The 23,054-nt window shown below is 47.3% G+C and overlaps 1 protein-coding gene across 2 annotated transcripts in view; it reads left to right on the top strand.

Annotated features, from left to right (window-relative positions):
* Positions 1–12,927: 12,927 nt before the first annotated feature.
* The window catches only part of CHRDL2 (chordin like 2), a 32,050-nt gene continuing 21,923 nt past the window's right edge, over positions 12,928–23,054 (top strand). For both annotated transcript variants that reach the window (XM_033862289.2, XM_073808460.1), the window contains exon 1: positions 12,928–13,663. In XM_033862289.2, the coding sequence (XP_033718180.1) occupies positions 13,582–13,663 (82 nt within the window). In that variant the 5' untranslated portion in view covers positions 12,928–13,581. The remainder of the gene's footprint in view (positions 13,664–23,054) is intronic.

The following is a 23,054-nucleotide window of genomic DNA, read 5'->3' on the forward strand; positions in this document are numbered from 1 at the left end:
TCCAAGGCAGAGTGATTGGTGGAAGTCAGCAGAGCAAAGAAAGAAGTGGATTCCCAAAATGAGAACCAGATGGCTAAAGGACAGTGAAGAATTGAAGAAGGGTCAATGCGTAATTGAAACAAGGGCTTGTGTGCACAGAGGCCCAGACAGTCAGAATCCTGACAAACTCAGAAGTATGGCTTCATCCAGGCTGTGCTTCCAAAGGTCCTCTTCATTTCACTTCCCACTTTGGATGGGAAGTGAGGATGCTTTGCACAGATTCTGACAAGGAAGGCCTGTGGTCCAGAGATCAAGCCAATTATTCTTAGAGACGGGGCCCTTGGTATGGGCTGTTCACTCTTCACAGTTTGGGGCTCTCAATCTGAAGTCTACTTTCTATTGGAGAAGCTGAACCATAGCAGTGTAGCATGCTTTCTCGAATACAAATAAAGACAAGAAATTTCTTTTTGCAGAGGGAAAAAGCAAGAGTTCTGAGTAATACTAGACCAAAAGCCAGGAGATCTAGGATTGGTCATGACTACTTTCTCCATTTCATTAATTTGGATAATTTCAAACAGATAAATTCCCTCTGGACCTTAGTCACCTCATCTTTAAAACAAGTGTACTGGAATTCAGCAGTTCTCAACCTGGGATACACTTCAGAAAGACACACACATGCGCATACACGAACACACACATATATACACATATGCCAACGTCCCTTTTCAGATCTACTGAACCCAAAACCTGAGGATGGGATGCCAGCATGTAAATTTTTATAATGCCATAGGAATTCTAATGAATACTCCTAGATAAGACCACTACAATGGATAAATTCAAAGGTCCTTTCTAGCTCTAACATTCCAGAAGTCTGACTCCCAATTTCCAGTCTCTTCTCTCCTCTATGCTGTTGCCAAAGTAATCTTACTAAAGCAGTATCTGTGACAGAAGGCAAGGCAAATCTAAGAAATTTGGAGAGTTATTCACTATGTGGGAAAATGAGGGCGATGAGGATGGTTTTAAAGTGTCAAGCCTGGGAAGCCTGAGATTATGATCGCAAATCACCACCAACAAAAGAGAGTAACTGGGAAGGAAAAGCAGTCTGAAAGATGAGGGCATGGTAGACATTTTGCTTTATTTAGTTACCATCAGCATCCAAAACTTCCTCCTGTTTGGGGGAATGACCCGTTCTGTGCAGTTTTGCTGAGACTAGGGAAGCTGAATCAGAGAGATAGCCTTCTCCCTGCCCCGGGGGCAGCCAGAAAATGAAATATGACCTAGGCTCGGCCACGTGGCCACTCCTCTCTGAACTTTGAATCTTCAGGGGATGACACAAAGGCATATTGACAAGTTTAGAATTACAGGAATGGAGACAGTAGGTGTCCAACCACAGTGGGTCCCTTGGGGGTTGGGGTAGAAGGGGGAGTGTCCCTACCGTGGTGATGGTGGCCACGCCAGATTGTTCCTAAGGCACGAACTTGGCCGTAGTGCCTGCTGCCTGGCCTTCCTAGGTTACAACCCATTTTCCACAATCCAGCTTGCCAGCCTTCCTGTCAACTCTCTATATCCTTTGAGTAAATGTCTTTGTTTTCCTTAAATTACTCACAACTTCTGTTGTTTGTAACAAAGTACTCTGAGACACTGGTTTGTTGTTTTTAAAATGTCACCTGAAGGGACTTCCCTGGTGGTGCAGTGGTTGAGAATCCACCTGCCAGTGCAGGGGACACGGGTTCGATCCCCGATCCGGGAAGATCCCACATGCCGCGGAGCAGCTAAGCCCGAGTGCCACAACTACTGAGCCTGCGCTCTAGAGCCTGCGAGCCACAACTACTGAGTCCATGTGCCACAACTACTGAAGCCCGCAGGCTCTAGTGCCCACGTGCCTCAACTCCTGAGCCCATGTGCTGCAACTATTGAAGCCCATGCGCCTAGAGCCCATGCTCCGCAACAAGAGAAGCCACTGCAATGAGAAGCCTGTGCTCCACAACGAAGAGTAGCCCCTGCTTGCCACAACTAGAGAAAGCCTGCGTGCAGCAATGAAGAACCAATATGAAACCATCTGAGAAGCTTAGTCTGACAGCCTAAAGTAGAAGAAGCCCAAGTTGCATGTGTTGCTTTTTCCCGAATCCCCCACCTGTACCACAGTCCACCCAGGGAAGAAGGACTTACAGGCTTACTCGAATGCAGTCATTGAGGATGCCAACTGGAACAGGTCGCGGTGCAGCCACACCTACAGTTCTTCCTCTCCAGCTGTCTTTTCTCTGCCACTCCTGCCATACTTTCTGACGATTGCATCAATGCCAAAATTCCCTGCCATCCTTCTCATAGTGTGTCCCTAACTAGCACTCCATGGTCCATACCACTGCCATCACTTTAGCTCTCCTCATCCACATCACTGCAAACCTACCCTCTTCCTTCCAGCTGGAGGCTCCAGCTACTTCCTGCTGGACTGAAAGACTCAAATGTGAAGCAAAGCTACTTGGCTTTGTTCCAGGTGGAGACAGGCTGTTCCTCCCTGTGGGCCCCCAAACCCCTTTTTGCCAGCCCAGGCACTGAGTCCCTCCTGAGGCCTCAAACATCTAGGAAGGAGAAGGCTCAGTCCCTCAGACCCCACCAGCCCCACCCCTCCTTTGCCCTGCTCATCTCTCCTGGTGGCCTCTTCTTCCTGTACTCTTCCTCCCTCAAGCCAGATTTCTCCTTGTGATTTGGCCCCCCTCCCTTTTGCTTTAAAGGTTCTTGCTACATTCTAACTGTCACTCATCTTCAGTTCCTTCCCTTTTGTTTCAGGGGAAGAAGTAGTTCTTTTTGCAAAGCTCATCCTTCTACCTGTCATCTTTTCAGCCTCCTCCAGATTCTTTCCAAATGCTCTACAAATACAAATAAGACTTGGTTCCTGCCTCCCTCAAGGTCACAGCCTAACAGAGAGGCAAAACTGTACGTAAATAATTATCACGGAAAAAAAGAGACAATTACAACAGAATTACAAGCTCTAAAGCTGAGACACGTACAAGGTGCGACGGAAGCAGAGAGCAAAGCTGGTAGAGAGGGGGCAGTAGGAAAAGTTTCCCAGAGGAGGAGACATGTGAGCTCTGTTTTGGACGATGAGGAAGAGTTCACTAGGTAGACACAGGAAAGGCATTCCAGACAGAGGGAAAACAAGAGCAGAAGCACAAACGTATGAAAGTTCAGGATCTGTGTGGAACTAATGAGGAATTTGATGTGGCTAGAACACTGGGTTGGACATGAGGCTAGAAAATTGGAGAAGAAAAGGAACTAGAATTTATTGAGCAACTACCACGTGCTAGGCACATGCCCAGCAGTAATCCATCTATCTCATTTAAACCAAGGGAGTGTTAGGTATAGATTTGTATTTTATAAGGATACCTCTCAATCTTATAATTACCAGTGAGGAATAAAAATAATCTAAGCAGACTTCATCCCACCTCCATGGAGTTGAGGTGTCATTGGAGAAAGTATAGTGCACTTAACATTCATATATTCAACAAGTATCTAGAGAGCACCTACTATGTGGTAGGATAATATAGGTGCTGAGAATTCAGGAGTGAACAAGGCAGGCAAGGTGTGGATGCTGGGCCAGCTTTGGTGGGACCAGCTTTAGGTACAGTATTTGGCACATTCTAGATGCCGCGGAATGAATGAATGTTATACCCTTAGTTATGTCTTTAGTGTTTAGCAAGGTTCAAAGAGCAGTGCATTGCCAGAAAAGAAAAAAATCTGTTTAACCAACAAGCACATTGGTGGAGAAAAATAATTCTTTAATTTCTTTAAACTTCCCCCTCTAGATACCTATAAATCCACCTAAAATCCACAGCTGGTTTCACTCTCTCTCTTTCACTCTCTGCACCTCCCTCCCATCCCCTTGGTCTTGCTTCCTCTCTTCCCTACCCTCAGGCTCTGGCCCAAGATTCCAAGCAAAGAATTCCCTCTTTTATTTGGTTGTTCTTCTCTTAAGGCAATAGAGGTGGCTCTAAGAAATCCTTTAGGTTCAACATATACAGAATAAGGAAATAAATGGCCCTTCTTAACTCCACTTCAGAGTGAGACACCTAAAAGGCAAAACTTTGGGGTCCATTGGGAGTCCACATAGGTCAAACTTCTGGGACACAGAACAGGTGGAGCAGGGTGGAGAGAATATCTGGAGAGGCAAACAGAAAACATACAGCACATTTTCCATCTAGTCCTGCCTTCTTCTATTTTCTATCTTGCAGCCAGAATGAATGATCTTTCTAAAGTATGAATCTGGGGGGCATGGAGGTGGAGGCGGAATTAGATGAAGGTGATCAAAGAGTATAAACTTCTACTTATAAGGTAAATAAGTACTAGGGATGTAATGTACTACTTGATTAATGTAATTAACACTGTCGTATGTTACATATGAAAGTTGTTAAAGAGAGTAAACCCTAAGAGTTCTCACCACAGAAAAAAATTTCTTTTTTTAAAATTTTGTATCTATATGAGATAAGGGATGTTCCCTTAACTTACTGTGATAATCATTTCACGTTGTATGTAAGTCAAATCACTATGCTGCACACCTGAAACTTATACAGTGTTGTATATGAATTCAATCTCAATAAAACTGGAAGAAAAATATAAAGCATGAATCTAAAAAATAATGATAGTAAAAGACAAACTTTTCCCCGCTATTATTGATTATCTTTTACAGTATAATAACATGTCTTATTCTAGTCTGTCTGTTTTTCTCATCTCATCAAAGAAATCCTTCTGCTACCTTCACTTTTTCTGGACCAAGTGCCCCAGAAGGAGGGGCTCATGGCCCTACTCCAGGAAAAGAGTGGGAAGGAGCAAAAACCCTCATTTTGTCATAAATAAATGGGTGGATAGTAATTCTGACCAGAATGAAAAATTTGCCTCTGCTTTGTTCTGGATGTTCAATTGCTCTCCTGTAAAATAGGTATCAGAAAGCCCAAGGGGGAGGGGTAGAGTTGGAGGACACTGGGGTTCAGGACTACAACTTCAAATTCATCTGTCCTTAGACTCGAATTTGGCCAAGAGGGACAATGGATTATGTACTCATATCGCTGTCCAATTCTTCTGAACCCAAACTAGCTGGAGACAAGAGGCAGTGCTCTAAGGATCGGTTTCTTTCCATGTGAAATAAGAACAAAGAGAGAATGGAGGAGTACAATTCCTCAATTATTCTGAAAGTAGAAAAAAAAATTTGCCTCAGAGAGAGTACTGTGATGGGAGCAGAAGAAAAAGTCAGGGGGGCTACAAAAGAGCTTCTAAAGATTGACTTCCGGTGGTTTGAATAGAAACAGATATGAGATGGATTTAGCTGGAGGCCGAGAACAGAGAGCATGATCTCCCAAGTTCCTTCGTCCTGAAGGAGGATAGGATTCTATACCGATCCACCAGTGACCAGCTGATTGGTTCTCTTCTAGAATGGTCATTGTTCCACAGTTCTTTGTTTACTAGGCTCTGGGCTCTGCTATCTCCGTCCGGGAGAAAAGCCAGGTCTCCCGGGATTGTGATGTCGCTGAGTGACCACCAGGGGGCAAACCAAGACTACTGAGCTCTTCCCACCATCTCCTCCACCCAGTTTCCATGGAGCCAAACTCGGAATGTCAGAGCTGGAATCCGCTTTAGAAACCATCCAAGGCTTCTGATCAAACATCTTTCTTTACAGGGATGAAAACCAAGGCCTAAAGAAAAGAAATCATTTGTCAAGGCCACATAGTGAATTAATGGTAAAGTCGGAACCAGAAACTAAGTCTACTGGCTATTCCAGTCCTATACGTGTTCTACCACACCAAGCTTTCTCCTGTCTCATATTTAATTCTAGAATACACTGGTTTTTAATAACATCCTTTCCATAAAAAGGACTTGTCTCTCTAATTAGATTGTAAATCTTTGGGGCCAGGGACCATGTTTTGCCCAACATTGTACATCTTCTCCTTCAGAACCTAGCATATGGTACTGTAGGCAGCCTATGCCCCTGTAGGCAGCCTATGCCCAATACCAGATGCAGGATTTCAACAGATATTGTGAAACTGCTATGTGGTAGGTCCAGCAATGGTTCCTGAGAACACAGAGATGAAAATATATTGTCCCTGTCCACAAGGAGCTCACTATCTAGAGGAGAAGGCAGATATGTCAACAAATGACTATAATTCAGGAGATGAGTTTTTAACAGTGGTGTAGACAAAGTGAAGCACAAGAAGAAGAAGTGACTAACTACCTGGATGGAATACAAAACTGGGTCCTAAGGAAGAATGAGAACTCATCAAAGACAGGGAATGGGAATTCTAAATAGAAGGAATAGTAGAATAAGCCGACACACAAAGACATGTAGATAGGGTGTGTCAGGTGAAAACGATTGGTTTGGAGTAACTGGAGCTTAGTATATATAAGAAGCTGGACTGGGGATGGAGTAGCAAATAAGGCTAGGAACGAAGTTTGAGGTCAGCTGTAAAGTTGATGTCTATTCATTCACTCATTCATTCTACAGACAGTAAGTACCCCCATGTGCCATGCGGCACTGTTGTAGGTTGTGAGATGATAATAAAAGTGAGAGCAGTAATAATAATGATGAAAATACAAGCATGGTTGAATTCCGAGGATTTGGAGTCTTGAGTTTAGGGTCCGTTCCTCACAGGAATCAGATAATCCAGATAATCCAGATATCTTCCATTTATTTTCATTTATTAAAAAAATATTCAGTAAGCCCCTTCTATGTGCTAGGCACTGTTCTACCAACTAGGAATAAAACAGAGATCAAGAATTAGGGTCCATGGGACTTCCCTGGTGATGCAGTGGTTAAGAATCTGCCTGCCAATTCAGGGGACACGGGTTCGAGCCCTGGTCCAGGAAGATCCCACATGCCGCAGAGCACTTAAGCCCCTGCGCCACAACTACTCAGCCTGCGCTCTAGAGCCCGCGAGCCACAACTACTGAAGCCCGCGTGCCTAGAGCCCATGCTCCGCAACAAGAGAAGCCACCGCAGTGAGAAGGCCGGGTACCACAATGAAGAGTAGCCCCTGCCCGCTGCAACTAGAGAAAGCCTGAGTGCAGCAATGAAGACCCAACGCAGCCCAACAAATTAATTAATTAATTAAAAAAAAAAAGCATTACGGTCCAGGCTGTTATAGAGCTTACATTGCTCATGGCAGAGGCAGATAATATAATAATGAAGAAATACATTGCAGATAATGATGTGACACAACGGAAACAAAATAAGGCAATATGATAGAAAATGATGGGAAGGGGACATCATTAGACAGGTTGCACAAAGGAAACCTCACTGAGGAAGTGACATCTGAGCTGAATATAGTGTCAGCTGGGGAAAAAAAGCTGAGGGAAGAGCATTCCAAGCAGGAGAAACTTCCAGGCCAAAGACCCTGCCAAGGGTCCAGGCAACTTGGTGTACCCAGGGACAGAAAGAAAGCCAATGTACTAGAACCTTGCAGGCCCTGGCAGGATGGTCTACAGTTAGAGGGCAGGCAGAGGCCAGGTCATGGAGGGGTTTTCAAAATATGACAAAAGGTTTAGATTTTATTCTAAGTGCAATGGAGAGGTTTTAAGCAAGAAGGTGACACTGAATGATTTACATTTTTAAAAGATAACTCTGGTGGTTCCTCACTCTACCTTTGGGTGGATCCAGTGCCTGCCACTGTCTGGCTATAGAACCCAAGTCATGTGGCACTGTTTACTGGTGCTCTAGCTACATCTTCACAGACCTATGGAAAGAAGTCTCTGAGGACAAACTGCTTTTCAAAAGTCCCCCTGAGCTTGGAGGAGGTAGGAACAGAAGATCCATTCTCCTTGGTGCTTGGTTAGTGATGACGCCAGCAGTGGAGGAGGCGTCTGGTCGGTCGCAAAGCTTAGGACCTGGACGAAGGATGCTCCCACTCCATGTCTTCCATTGAAGACACTTTGTCCCCACTCAGTTTCGCTCATGAGGGCTCTGTGAAATTAAGGGCTATGTGCTCCCCCATCCTGCTTTCCTGATACCTCCTCCATCAGAATCTCTGTGTGCAGGCTGTCCTGGGAAGAGATGGCCCACTGACGGAGGAAAAAAAAGGACTTAGGAATATTCACATAGCCACATAAGTACCCATACAAATAAATATGGGTGAGCCTCATGTTCATTCTACAAACATTTATTTAGGCCAACTACATGCACAGTACCTGGAGATCCAAACGAACATGTCCTAAAATAACGGTAGGTCTTAAATAAATATGTTTTACATGGATGAATAACTCTGACCTGGCTGAAGAGTAGAAGTGGAGTGGGGACTGTTCACTTTACAAATAACATCAACTTTAACAGCTCCTATAAATAAGACTCTCCTCTTAATGTATCTAAATTGATCACAACTTTCAAGAGTCAATTTGTTCACCCTTTTCAGGGCATCACATAAAGGCAATGTGCTAGAGTTGGCTTATAAGGGCTTGGGAGAGCCCAGTGGTAAATTTTCAGGAATTTTGCAAGCTGATTGTTAAACTCGGTCGTTACTAAACAGTAACTTATATAAATTTACAGTTAAATAATTTATATTTAAAACATTCAAAGTATTGCCTCCTAATTATTTTATTACATTTTACTATCAATGTTCTTGAAGTTATTTACATTTATTGTATCTGTATGATGGAAGCACTGCATAGTGGTGTCCTACTGTGCATCTCAACTCCACATCCAATGATGTCCCTCAGTAGCCTGAAATTGGCCCTGATGGGAATATTTACACCATGGAAATTGGCAAATGCTATAAACCAGGGCTTTTTTCCCTTGGAGAACTGGTTGTTAAACATTTATCAGCATACCACTGTTGTAGTATGTATTATGTAGTCCTCTTATATTGATTCTTATATGGTAAATCTGCTTTTAGAATCTTACTTACAGAACTAAGTTGACTGAATTAAGAAAACTTTCCTTGACTCTGAACTCTATGGTCCTTATTGCTATATTAATTTTACATAATCAAGCAGCCTGCAGTCCAGGAGGAGGCCTGTTGGCCACAAATAACAAGTCACAAAAGGACTGTCTGAAAGAACAAGAATTCTGTTCAACAAACCTTTATTTAGCAGCTACTATGTACAAAACTGTGTGCTGAAAGCTGGGGAGGATATTAGGCAAATAACAGTGAATGTTCTCACTTTAGAGGAGGTGACATAAAACCTTTGGTGATACAGTGCGACAAGGGCTATAATGGAGATACAGAAGCATGGAGGAAAGAAGGCCATTAGAGAGACTTCAGCGAGAACCTCAACTATAAGCATCAGTGTCTGTCTTGTTCTCCACTGTGTCCCTAGCACCTAGTACTGTGCCCAGCACAAGGTTGGCTCTCAATAACTATTGGATGAATGAAGGAGGTTACCTTGATCCTGGAAAAATAAGCCAGACAGATAAGAGTGGGTAGAGGGAGGTGTTAGAAAAAAAACATACTGTGCAGAGGCGTAGGGAGAAAAGAGCTCAGCACATCTGAAGAGAGAGAAAATTTAATGTGGCATGAGGGGTCCAGGGGCCAGAACTGGTAAAGATGAGAGTACGGAAGAGTTCTGTGCCTCACATCTCTGTAGAGATCTCAGAAGACCAAAGGACTTGGCTTGTTCCGTGCAGCCCTGAGGGCAGAGCTAAGAGCAACGAGGGGAATCTGAGAGAATCAGATTTCAGTTAAAGAGCTTTCTAACAGAGCTGTCCAACAGTGCAATGGGCCACCTAGGGAGGCTGTGAGCAAGTTCCCTAAGGCAGAAGCAAGCAGGTGCCAGACAAACTTGGTGCAACAAATTGCTATGGGTAATTTTTTTTCCTGACTAGATTTTGGAAAAATTTATCAAATCTCCTTTTTAAAAGGATATTAGATAATATATGGACAACCGTCCTCAACAGCAATTCTACAGATGACACAGAAACTTTCCTCAAGAGCTTGTTTCTTATGTCAATCACTGATTAAAGCTGAGGGCAATAGGGGTGCTGAAGCCTCTCCCATGAGAGAATAATATCGCCGAGGTCTTCATTCCTTCATGAAGCAATTATTTACCCAGTATCTTTGTGTATCAGGGACTTTGCTAAATGCTGGAAATATAGATATAAATGAAAACAAACAAACCCTGCCCTCAGAGTGCAGGGTAGAAATGCAAATATTTACACTTCAACAGTTAAAATACAAATTTTTGCTATTTGCTAAAATTTTTGCTACCAAAAATTCACTTTGCCTGGGGGACTCAGAGAAGGCCTGAGAGAGAAATGACTCAGAGCTGACTTTTGAAAAGTAAAACAAAATTCACTAGATGAAGGAGGAGAAAGATAGTCCAGGCAGAAGGAAAACATATACAAAGCTATGGGGGTGTGAAAATGCATGGCCAGTCTGGGAGGCGAGTGGCTGGTGAAAGTATAGGGAAGGTGGCAAAGCCAGAAAATGTGTGGTCTTGAATCCAATGCTAATGATTTTGGATTAGAATCCATAAGTGATAGGAAGTCAATAATGTTTTATCCTGTTATATATTTAATAAACTTTTTATTTTGGAAGGGTTTTAGATTGACAGAAAAGTTGCAAAGATAGTACAGCGTTTTTATTTAAGAACCATAGATCTTTCACCCTGTTTCCCCCAATGTTATCATCTTACATAGGCATGGCACATTTGTCAAGACTAAGAAACCAATGTTGGTACATTACTATAAACTAAAGTATGGACTTTATTCACCAGTTTTCCCACTAATGTCCTTTTACTGCCCCAGAATCCAATCCAGGATATCACATTGCACTTAATGTTATATATTTTTTATTTCCAATAATGGGTTTTAAGTGGGAAAATGATGTGATCAGATTTGTCAGTAGAAATGATCAACATAATCCTTATGGCAGGTGTGAAGAAAATAGATTGGGGGAGCCACGCTAGGGGCAGAAGACTTGCGAAGAGGCTATTAAGAAAGTCCAGTAGGGGATGAAGATGGCCTGAGCTCTGAGGACAATAAGGATGGAGAGGAGTGTTGAGACCTTTTTTGTCTCATGGTAGAGACCTTTCCTGAAGTAGAATGGACAGGATATAAGGGAGGCCAATCTCAATCCACCTCTTTTACCTAAGACATGAATATATGTGTATAGCAGACTTTAAACAAAGATGGAGAAAGGAAAAGAGCTCTGTCCCAAGTCCTTGGGATGAGGTTATTTCTGCAATTAAACACTAAAATGGGAATTCCCTGGAGGTCCAGTGGTAGAACTCGGCACTTTCACTGCCAAGGGCGAGGGTTCAATCTCTGGTCAGGGAACTAAGATCCCACAAGCCTCACGCAGAGTGGCCAAAAAAAGGGGAGTGGGGAGGGAGGACGCAATTAAACACTAAATTTAACTCTGAGTTCCCTGAAAGCCTAAGCAAAAAGGTAAACTCAAGGGAGAGGAAGTGGCTGGCCATGTTGGAGAAGGAGAAATTAAGCTTGAAGGGCACCCAGGGGCAGATCATGTTTGTCTCTATTTCGGAGAGCCCTGGGGAAGCTCTGTTTCCGGGATCACTGGTTCCTCCAGTGCTCTCTGTTCTTGGAGAGCATGGAGGCAACACAGTAGATGCGGAGCACAGCCATAGCCCAGGAAGTTATCTTTACAGACACAGTCAGAAGTGCTTCAACCTGGAAATGTGATTCCCTACCAGAGTGGGATGTGATTCAAAATCCCATCTTCTCTCTTATTCCTCCCGGTCTTCTCCCCTCCAACATTCACTGGAGTTTCCAGCAGCTCTGCAAGAGAAGCTGGGCATGAAGCTGAGGTCCAAATTGGGGGTGGATGAACTTACAAAAGATGTCCAAGCTAGGGAGAGAGCCAGGACAAGGGCCCTGCCCTTTTTTTTTTTTTTTTGTACGCGGGCCTCTCACTGTTGTGGCCTCTCCCGTTGCAGGGCACAGGCTCCGGACGCGCAGACTCAGCAGCCATGGCTCACGGGCCCAGCCGCTCTGCGGCATGTGGTATCTTCCCGGACCGGGGCATGAACCCTCGTCCCCTGCATCGGCAGGCGGACTCTCAACCACTGCGCCACCAGGGAAGCCCAGCCCTGCCCGTTTGAGTTCAGATTTTGAGTGTTTCTTATCTGGACAGAGCTGGTGGTTCTCTGCTTAGGTCCTATTAATTCATACACTCATTCAGCACGAGGTATGGAGCACCAACCATGGGCTGGGGTGGGAAGCTCTAGGCTTTGCCCTCCCAGAACTCACCTTCCGGTAAGAAAGACAACACTTTGACAAAAAGCTCTTACTCAAGAGGACGAGTATGACAAACACTCTCAGAGAGGTGCAGGCCTCACCTGCAGAGGCAAAGGAGAGATTGTGTCCTGCTTCAGGACTGGGAGGGGGAAGCAGAGGAAGACTCCCAAAGTAAGGACCAAGGATCCCTCTGGGCTGGATTTCAGCTTGGGCATAGGGTGTCTGTGGGTTCGGGGGGTAACTGGTAAGAGCATTCCAGGCTCCTGAAATTAGGCCCCCTTCCTTTTGAGATCTGAGTGCTTTGACGTTCATTATCTCATTTCATGTTCGAAATAATTGCGGGAAGACATTAAAATATCAAAAGATACTAAGATCCCAATTTTAGTATCGGGATCTGGGAAACAGACTCAGGTGGAATGGCCAAGTCCACAAACAGAATTAAGAACAGCAAGTGTCCCGATTTCATCCAGAGGCGGAGTTCCGTGCACGCACCGCCGAGTTCCCTAACCTGAGCGCCTCTCGGTTCCTCAGCCCGCTTCCCCTCCCCGACTCGACATCTCATCCTTCCCCACCCCCAGTTCCCACCTGAAGCCTAACTGGGTTCGGTCCTCCTGCACTCTGGGCGCCGCGGGGAGTCAGGGGTTAAAACCCGTGGCCCGGGTGGCTCCTTCCCCCTCCCCAGCCCCCTCGCCTCCTCTCGGCGCCGCGCCTGGAGCGTCTGTCCCAGAGACCGGCACTAGAGAGGAGGGGGAAAAGTGGGCCTGTTTCTCGGGTGGCCAATCCACCGAGCCCGCGGTGCCCCAGAGGAGGCGCCAGCGCTAGGCCAGCGCCAGGCCGGGGCTGCCTGCTTCCCGCGGCAAAGTACAAATGCGCCCGAGCGCGGCGCCTGGCGCCCTTGGCGTGCACAGCCGGCCCGCGCGCAGCCTCCCCCCGCGGCCGCCGCGCCATCGCCGCCGCCGGTACCGCCGCCCCGCCGGGCCCCAGGACCCCGCGGCCCGACCCCGAGCCCAGCGAGCAGAGGGCGCCTGCCGCTTCTAGCCCGCACGCCCGGAACAGCCCGCCGGTCCCGCGCGCCTCGCCCAGCGCTGCGCGCTCGGTGGACCCCTGTCCTCTCCTGTCTTTCTTCTCCACCCCTCCCTCTCACCTTCTCTTTTGCTTTAATCGCTTTCCCCTCTTGCATACCTTCCTCTATCCCTCCATCTCTTTCCCTCCGTTCTCTTTCCACCTTCCTCTTATTCCCACCTTGGACCTCCCTTTTTGTCCTCACCACCTTCTTCTCGACCCTTCTCTGAATCTCCACGGTAGCAGCCGCCCTCCCTGGGTCTGTGCATTGCTTTGTGGCGCTGTGCCTCAGTGACCCCCTCATCTCACTTTCTCCCGACTCCCCCTCCCGGCTCAGCGCCTGGGGGCCTGGCCCTGGGAAAGGAAGGATGGTTCCCGAGGTAAGGGTCCTCTCCTCCTTGCTGGGACTCGCGCTGCTCTGGTTCCCCTTGGACTCCCACGCACGAGCCCGTAAGTAACGGGTGGGTGTGCTGGATGGCAGAAGAGGGATGGGAGACCCGGGATGCGCGGGAAAGTGCCAGGACTTGGGACCCCAGACTGTTCTGACAGCCATCCAGGGAGCACCTGTACCGGGAGGGTGGAGACTTCTCTGCGGACCAGTATGGGCTCATGAGTCTGGGAGACTGGGGGGAACTTGGCAAGACTCAGAGCCAAGGGGGCTGCAGCCATGGACCCGAGGAGGAGGGAACTGAGAGCAGTGGGAGAGAGGGCAGGGCGTTGTGCTTTTTGTGGGGGAGGGGCTATGCTTATTCCTAGTAGAGAGTCTGGTACGTTTGGCTGCAAGGGTGTGATGAAGACGAAGAGGCTATTGCATTTAAAGAGAGCCAGTGGAAAGAAAGAAGAGCTAACTAGGAGAACTTTCCCATTGCTTTTCTCTTTTGATGCTCACAACACTCCCATGAGGTGGGTATTATCATTTGCATTTTACAGATGAGAAAACTTAGGCTGAGAGAAGAAACGCGCTCAAGTTTACAGAGGTAGTGAGCTATCCAAAGTCAGGACTCTCCAGTTCCAAATCCTATGCCTTTTTCCCCTGTGTCCCACAGCATGTGAAAGGAACCCTGATTTGGAGTTGTGAGACACTGGGAGGTAGCAGGGCACAGTGAGATAGACCAGGGTCTTCACTATCCCAGATCTGTTGAATACCAGCTGGTAGGAGGGAGGCATGGAGGGCATGTCTCGGAGCCTCAGTTTGCTAATCTATAAAATGGGAGTGAAAAATCCTAGGACTGTTCTGAGGATTAAATTCAAGAAAACATGGAAAGCGACCAGCACCAGCAACTAGCTGGTCCATGGTAGGTTCTTGAAAAACATGTTCCCTAATTCATGCTTTTCCACTTAGATACAGCGTAACTGCAAACAGTTTATATAATCTCTCTGAACCTCAGTTTCCTCACTGTTTCCACAATAGGCTGATGGACCTCCTCCCCATCTTCTGCCACTCTCTTGCAACGCTGTGAGGGTGGAAAACAAAACCAAAGATTCTCTTAAAAAGAAGGAAGGAGCTTAGTTCAAACCCTGACATACCCAATAAAGAAACCGAGGCCCAGGGCAGTGGTCTGCTCCAGGTTACACAGGGCGGAGCCTAAGATGAAACCCCAGTTTCCCAGCCTAGAGCTCTTTCCTGTCCACAGCTCAGCTCCCCCATCTCTGCCTTCTTTTGCACGTGACTTTCTGGAGCCGGCAGTGCTGGATTTTGTTTCATTCTTGTCTCTGATCATGAGGGCAGGCTGCATGTCTGGTCGTCTCTGGGCTGCCAGCAGCATGAGACTCATAAAAGTCCTTAGTAACAAGTCCTGAAAAGAGCCCAGGGTTGGTTCAAGTCCTGGCTCTGCCTCTTAGTAGCTGTGTGACTTTTCATAAGTGACAACTTCTCTGAGCCTCAATTTCTGCATCTGTCTAAGACCCATACTCACCTGGAACCCAAACACTTCATGGGAGGATTAAAGGAGGTGACTGTGTTAAGTGCCCAGCACAATGCCTACTACTCAATCAATGTCTCCTCCCCCTCCTGGAGCCCTGGAGGTTTCCTCCTAGTACCTTCCTGTTGTTTCTTAAAAGCGACTTAGCACAGGATGCCCTCCATGCCTGCCTCCCTTCCACTTGGCACATGGCTCTTAACCCCCAAGGCTTTTCTCCAAATTTCGTTGCCCTGGTTGTGTCTTAGAAAGATGTCCTAGAATCAGATCTTTCTGCAGATTGCTCATGTCCTACCCACACCTCTCCTTCTTGCCTCCCACAGTTTGTCAGCCCTCTACAGCCTTGCTTAGGTCACACCTCTTCCAGCAAACTCTCCCTGCCACCTGATGCACTCTGATCTCCCCTCCTCTGTGCCTCCACTGGGCTTTGGGCCATGTTTCTCACTAGGTGCTGCCAGTATTCCATCTCCCCTAGTCTGGAGCCTAGTTCCCGACGGGCAAGAAAAACCTCAGAGCAGAACTGTTGAGTTAATGTGAGGTGGACCGGTAGTCAGAGGGGTGTAAGATTCTGGGATGTCAAAGCCAGAAGAACATTTGAAAATCTTCTACCCTTCGATGTACCAATCCTTATAGTTAAACTGAAGCCCAGAAAGGGGGAGTGACTTGCCCAAAGTCACACAGCAAATTTATTAAAGCAAAGAACAGAGACCTGGATCCTAGTCCCCGATTTGTCACTTACTGGTTGTGTGAATTAGGACAAATCACTTTCCTTCTCTGAGCCTCATTCTGTGTAGTGCTAACAACCTATGAATCTAGAAACAATCCTATAGTCATTTGCCGAGGTCTTATTTGAAGTTCTCCTATGAAGACCCTCGTCTTAGTTTAGTAAGTTTAGTTAGTAAGATATCGAGCCTGTTATAGATATGAAATCTCCTGGTGGCATCTTAGGTGCTTTCAGAAGTGATACCGACAGATGGAAATTCTCAGGCCCATGTGGTGTCTGACTCCTGAGGTGGCCCAGTCCTGCAGATTGCCTAGGTCCTGTGAACATGCGTGGCAGCTTGCTCCTTATTTAAAGCACAAGGGTATTCAAACAAAGGTTATTCTATCCTTGGCTCTATTTCCAGCCACAGATTGAGCCTTGATCCTAGCCCAAACTGAATCTCAACTCCAGCCACAGGCTGAGGCCTAATCCTCAAACACTACCATAGATCAAACCCCTATTCCATTCCCAGCTAGAGCCCTTAGCCAGGGTGGGATCCCTGACCTGGTCACTGACCAGTACTGTTGCCAGTCCCAGGCTGAGCCGCATGCGTACATGATGTCAGTCGCTTTGGGCACCCATCCCTCCCTTCTGTCTGTGGAACAAGAACCTGCCTAGTACCTTGACTCCCTTTCCAGTGCTCTTTCTCCTATGTCAGCTCCTCTTCTTTGTGCTCTTTCCTTACTAATTGTGCCCTCCACACCCCCCTTTAAGGTGTCCAGCACACTTCTGCTTTCTCATCTCTCCCTCCAGCCAATCCTGATTTCAGGAGAGAGTCAGTTATCAGGTAAAAACATCGGCTGCTCTATTCTATCTCCAAGGGTTATATATACTATGGGAATCAAAGTTTTTGTTCCCAGGTGACAAAACCCCAGACCCCATAGGCAGAGATGGGGCGGGAAGGGAGCTCCCATGATATGATATGGTACAGAGGGCAAAGTTGGAATTAGAAGGTCAGGGCTGCAGCCCTGACTCTGCCACCAATTCCAACTGTGACCTGGGGCAAGTTGCCTTTCTCTGCCCCTGAGATTTCCCCAGCTGTAAAGTGAGATGGTTGGAGTCAAATAGATAATCATTGAGGACCATTCCAGCTTTAACATCCCATGAATCTAAGACTCTAAGACCCAAAGATGCTGTTGCCTTGGTTCTGAGTCTGCTCTGACCTTTGGAAAAGGGAGTTGGGAGAGTATGGGTCTGCAGCCTGGTACTCCTGCCCTGCCAGGGAGGAGTAGATAGATGGACTGATTCTCAGACACCAAGAGAAAGTGCCTAGAGGGCCTGGCACAGTGAGTACAGAGGGCTGACATCTGGCTCCAGTCAGGCCCCTCTCTGGGTCTGTCTAGGAGGTTCTGCACCTCCCCTCTCCCACCAGTAGAGGTCTCTGTCTCACTCACTGGCTTGCAGGCTGCGGAGCCGAGCAGGGCAGCAGCTGTGCAGTTGCTCCAGCTGTTGCACCTGTTCCAGGACTGGCCTCTCAAGTTCCCCCAGCCGCTGGCCGCGGTGCCAGGCTCTGGGAGAGGGACCTTGAATCCCTTGGACTCCCAAAGAAGAGGACTGGCATGGAAGCAGTGCTGCTGGGAGGTGCAATGCAGAGATCATTGCAGGCATCCCCCTGCCTCTGGGCAGGATCCCATCCCAGAGAAGCCTGTTCCACACTCTTCTGTTGCAGTCAGGATTCTTCCTTGTGTCTCAGCTAAATCCTTTTGTTTGCAATTTAAAGCCATTTCTTCTGATCCTGTCTCTTAGGGTATGGGTTTTCCTATAATCAGTCTCCACCTACCCAGATCTGAAGACTGGCATTGGAGTTCATGCTGGCAAAAATCAATGACCTTAGACAAGTCCCAATCCCTTTCTGGCACTCAGTGTCCACATCTGTAAAATAGGGGATTGGACATCATCTCTCAATCCCTAACTTTCTAAGATTCTGTAAATCTATAAATGTATATGTCCAAGGCAGAATGGAATGTAAGTAGGGTCTTCTATGCCCCCTGACATTTGCCAGGCAACAGAGCTGCCTTTCCTGGTTTGATGACTCTCCCTTTGAGGTCCTTCTATGCTCCTGAACATCTGCCATGTGCCAGATACGAATTCAGCTCCAGGGAAGTGAGGGCCCTTTCCCTAGGTTGCACAGCTCAGCCACTGAGGAGCGAGGTTTTTACTTCTGATTCCCTTAGGAGACCTCCCCCATCGAGTGCCAGTGCCCAGAGCAGAGCTTATGTCTCAGAGGGGAGCAAGTTTGTTTGTGTGAAAAGGAAGCTATACATAAATAAACTATGGCTGATTGGGCACAAGGGAAAAGATGTGAACGTTCTCACATTCCCTCGCAGCCTGGCTCTCTCTAAGGTTTTTCCTGAGTTCTCTCAGGCTGGGGACAGGCCAGCCACAGTTCCAGCCCCAGCTCCACCTGGTGCCATTTTCGTGGTCTTATCCAGCCTCTCCTGCAGCCCAGAAGTTTCTTTCTTGTCCTTTCTGTCTCTTTTTGGAAGAATTCCCAGCCACACTACCCACTCCTGACTACCATGAGAGACCTTTATCGTAGCATGAGGGTTTCAAGGCAGAAGGTGCATTGACCTTGGATGGGGCAGTTTGGGAATTTTGACTTACACGTAAAGATCATGGAATCGCTCAGCCGCATACCTCCCCAGGCTCCTGGCCTTTTTGTACATGGTGTTTGGTTTGGTGGGTAATTTGGGAGTTCAGATGATGGGAGATGGAAAGGGGAGGTCAAAGGCTAATTCCCGTTAGGTGGCAAGATCAAAGTGCCTTAAGGGATTTGGCTCTCATGTCACATCATGAATTTCCCTTTTTGTTAAAGCAAGAGGTTTCCAGGATTAAGGACCAGCAATCACCTCCTCTTCCAGAACCTCCCTCAACTCCATTCTTTCATCATGCATTCATTTATCAAGTGCCAACTATGTAGCCTCTGCACGGAACACAGGAGATACAAAAATGAATGAGATCTGGTCCTTGCTCTCAAGAAACTCAGTTTAGTAAGGAAGAGGAATCCATTCAATAAGTATTTCTAATCTAGTATGATGAAAATTGTGACAGAGGGCTGAACTCAGTTCTGTGGGACCCCACAGGAAGGACTGGCCAGTGGCCCGGAAGGTTTGGGTGGCTTCACGGGGTGGCATCTAAACAGACTTTGGAAGAATGAGGAGTTGGTCAAACGTTGGAGATGGGGGATCACATTCCAGGTGGAAGAAACAGCGTGTGTAAAGGCACAGAAGCCTGAAGGAGTGTGAGTGGGGGCTGGATGGGGGGAGTGAGAAATTTAGCAAGAGGAGGTGAGGCTTAAAAAAGGGCCACCACCGAGAGTTCTGCTGGAAAAGCAAGTGGGAGCCTGCTCGTGACAGGCTGGGGTGACGTGATAACACTGTGACAGATACCAGAGTCTGTCTGATAAATGTTGCTACCCTGAATTCAGATTAGGTCAACCTGTCTCTACCTTGTTAACTCCTTCAAGGTCCAGGTCAGGCACCTTCTCAGGGAAGCCTTCCCTCAAGCCCCCATGCTTCCACTATTTTAGAACTTGTCAACTGTATGTATCATATCTATCTGTCTTCTTCATTAGGCTGTAAGCTCCTTGAGGGTGGGGAGGGTGTCTTATTTAGTTATGTACGAGGCCCATGGACATGTATGACTTGATATACAAAATGCTCAATCAGTGAATGAATAGCAGGAACTAATGTTACTATTACTAATGATAATAATACATCAAAACTAATGACAATAACATTTACTGCCTGTTGTGCTAAGAACCCCACATTCACCTGGTTATTCAGGCCTGAAACCTCAATCCCATCCTTGACTGCCCTTTCACCCTCTCCACCCACATCCAGTCTGTCTGAAAGCCTACCTACTGTACCTACTTAGTGTTCCTCAAATCTGTACTTTTGCCAATCAGCACTGCTCCTGCCTTGGTCCAGGCCAGCATTATCTCAAAACAGACAACTGTAACAGCCTCTCCCTGGTCTCTCTGCCTCCAGTCTTGCTCTCCAATCCATTCTCCATTCCTGCAGCCGCAGTGTTAATTCTAAAATGAAAACCTGACCATGGGCACACCCCAGTTTAAGGCCTTTCTGTGGCTTTCCTTTGCCCTTGGGGATCTCAAGGCCCTTCGTGAGCCTCTGCCTCTTTCTCCAGCCTGATCTCTGGCCTCTCATCCCTGCCTTCCCATTTTCTCCTCCAGCCTTTCTGACCACTTTCATGGCCATATCCCAGCCCAGATCTGTGTAGGTAGAAGTGGTGTTGAGGGAGTCTGGCTTGTGAGTGGAGCTAGGAGAGTGCAGGGAACCACAGGAAGCAAGGTTGGTGAGGTTGAGACCTGGGAGATTTGACCTTAATGGCAGGCACCATGATGTTCATGCCCTAATAGAATTCTGGGAGTAGAAGGAACACCATGAGAAATGGACTGTTAGGGAAGTTTGGGGTCAGCACCCAGGTCTGCTTTTTGTCTGTTTGTTTTTAACCTACCATTTAATTGAGCATCTAATATGTGGCAGGCATTAGGCATATTACACATATTATTTGACTTAATTCTGCAATAACCCCCAAAGATTATTACTAACCTCATTGAACAGATATGGAAACTGAGGCCTGGAATGTTTAAATAGCTTGTCTAAATGCAGGCTGCAGATAAAAGCCAAATCCAGTTTGAACCCCAGCCTATTGGACTCTGAAGCCAGAGTTTGGGAACTACATACACACTGGGTAAGGGGTTTTGAGGGGTGTGAGACCTGTCCCACTTTAATTCTTCTTTGTCTCTCTAAAGCCTGGAACAGGGCCAATCGTCCTCCACAAACAAAAACTTCCCCACTAATGTCTTTTTTCTGGGTTAGACATCACTGGCGGGGCACGTTAACTCCGAAAGTCCTCTGAGGGAAGATGCAGTTGGCCCCTGAGTTGGAGAAAGAGATGATGGGTGGGATGAGATATGGTGGCGAGGTGGAGAGAAGAAGCAGGGCAGGCCTCAGGCCAGGGCTGGAGTGGGAAGGCCACAGAGGACCAACAGAGAGTGGATGGGAAGGGAGGGCATATGAGAAACAGACTTTGCCTCCTTCTCCATGTCATCGGGATCGGCTGCACTGGCTGCCTGAACCTCATCCTAGCCCCCCTTGGAGCCCCTGAGAGCCTAGGTGTATGGGACCATCAACACATCCGAAATCATGGAAGCTTGAAATGATCGAATCTTAGAAGCACAACATCCTACAACTCCAGAAGCTTTGTGTTCTAATGAAATGTAGAATCTTAGAAACCTAGAACCTTGGAATCTTAGAATTTTGAAATCATGGATTCAGAAACTATCTGTACAGTAAACCCGTGAAGATCCAAGTTCACCCCCACCCCTTATTTTGCAGATGGGAAACTGAGGCTCAGAGAAGGAAAGGAAGAGTCTTCCTCAACATCACACAGTGATTTCGTGGCATGAGGAGCTAGATCCCCTTCTACCAGCCACGTGCAAGGATGGGGCAAGTGCCAGGACTGTGGGGACGGAGGCAGCCTGAGGTCTTGGCAGTTCCTCCTGCCTAGTTTTGGCGTGGCCTTGGGCACTCACCTCCCTAGAAGAAGAGGGAGCTCTGGGCAGCGCTTCTCACCTCGGAGGGCGTGGTGGGCCTGGGACTCCTGGGGTTGGGGGACGGCTTGCCAGGCCTCCACATTCTTAGCTGCTGCCAGGTCCGTCCCAGGCCAGGGCTGAGACATTCTCTCTGTCTTCATGCTCTGAGCCGGAGGGGAGGGGGAGGGGTTGCCAACTGGCACAGGGGCCGGGCTACAGGGCCGCCCCAGAGAAGGTGGGACAGGTTTTCTTCAGCAGCAAGCCTAAGACGTAAGGCCACAGCGGTGTTGCAATCGCTCCCTTCTCTGGTGGGGGAGGGACTGAGGAAGAAAGACATTATTCAATCCTCGGAGCATTGGGCTGGCTCTGCGGAGCACCCCAGCTGGGTCTGTGTCCTGCCCTCTCTGCCAGCAGCGGCTGAGAGATAAACACAGCTCATTTGATACGGGCCAGCCGGGGCCTTGCTGGGAACGGGATCTGCTGTCTGATCCCCCCTCTAACCATGCGGGGCTGGAGAGTGGGTGGGGAGCAAACCAAGCCTTGGCCGCCCCAGTGGCCACTGAAGCACAGACTCTGAGGGCATCACGACCACGGCCTCAAATCCTTGTTTGGGGGAGGCCCAAGAGGCAGAGCAGAAGCAGTGCAGGGACCCAGGGCAGCTGGCCTCAGCTTCTCACAAAGGAAACTTTCTAAAGGTTCGCAGTGGCCCTTAGCTCCTGTCCTCCGCTCCAGGTCGTCCCCAGCACAGAGAGGGGACTCTGGCCTCGCGGGTGAGCTGCCCTTGCTACTGTACTGCTTTCGATGCTCTGTGATTCTACGAGTTCAAACATCTAAGAGAATGATTCAGAAAGTGTGAGACTCTAGAAAGTGTGCAGGAGGAGGCATGAAAGGCAATCTCTAGATTCTAGACCAATAGGGGACCCAGAGAAAAAAAGAGTGAATGGGGGATGGTGGCCCGGGGGACCGAGAGGATAAACCTCTAGGCCCTGAGTTTGAGCAAAAAGCCATGGCAGGTGAGGTGAACTAAAGGGATCTCTGCTTGGGAACCTGGGGTCCTGGGTTCAAATCAATAGGTGGGTGGCCTCAGGCAAGTCACTCAGTCTTTGTGATCCTCAGTTTTCTCATCTAGTTTTCTTAATAATCATGGTAACGATCCCAATGACCCTGCAAAACTGACTTTATCCTCTTGAATCTTGAAGAGATGATAACGTCCATCTTGCAGGGTCATTGTTACCATAATTATCATAATAATAGCATTCAACTAAGTGTCAGGAATGGGGCTAAGTAAGCACTTTCCAAGCATTATTCAATTTAATTCTCAAAACACTGATGTTAATAAGATAATTAAGTAATTTATGTAAATAGAATATCATCAACAAATGTTGGTTCCTTTCTCCAAATTTCAATCTCATTTAATTCAACACGTCTTTATGGATACTTAGCTTGTGCTGGGCCTCCCAGTTTCTCCCTGAAAGAGCTTAGATTATTCTTTGGATAATGGAGAGGTTTTTGTAGGAATGATAGCATCCCTTCTGGGTTGTAAAAATCATCAGGTACCTGTATGGAGGAGGGTTGGCAAGGATAGGGCCAGAGGCAGAGGAA

This window comes from Tursiops truncatus, chromosome 8, assembly GCF_011762595.2.
Source record: "Tursiops truncatus isolate mTurTru1 chromosome 8, mTurTru1.mat.Y, whole genome shotgun sequence".
Classification (NCBI taxonomy): Eukaryota; Metazoa; Chordata; class Mammalia; order Artiodactyla; family Delphinidae; genus Tursiops; species Tursiops truncatus.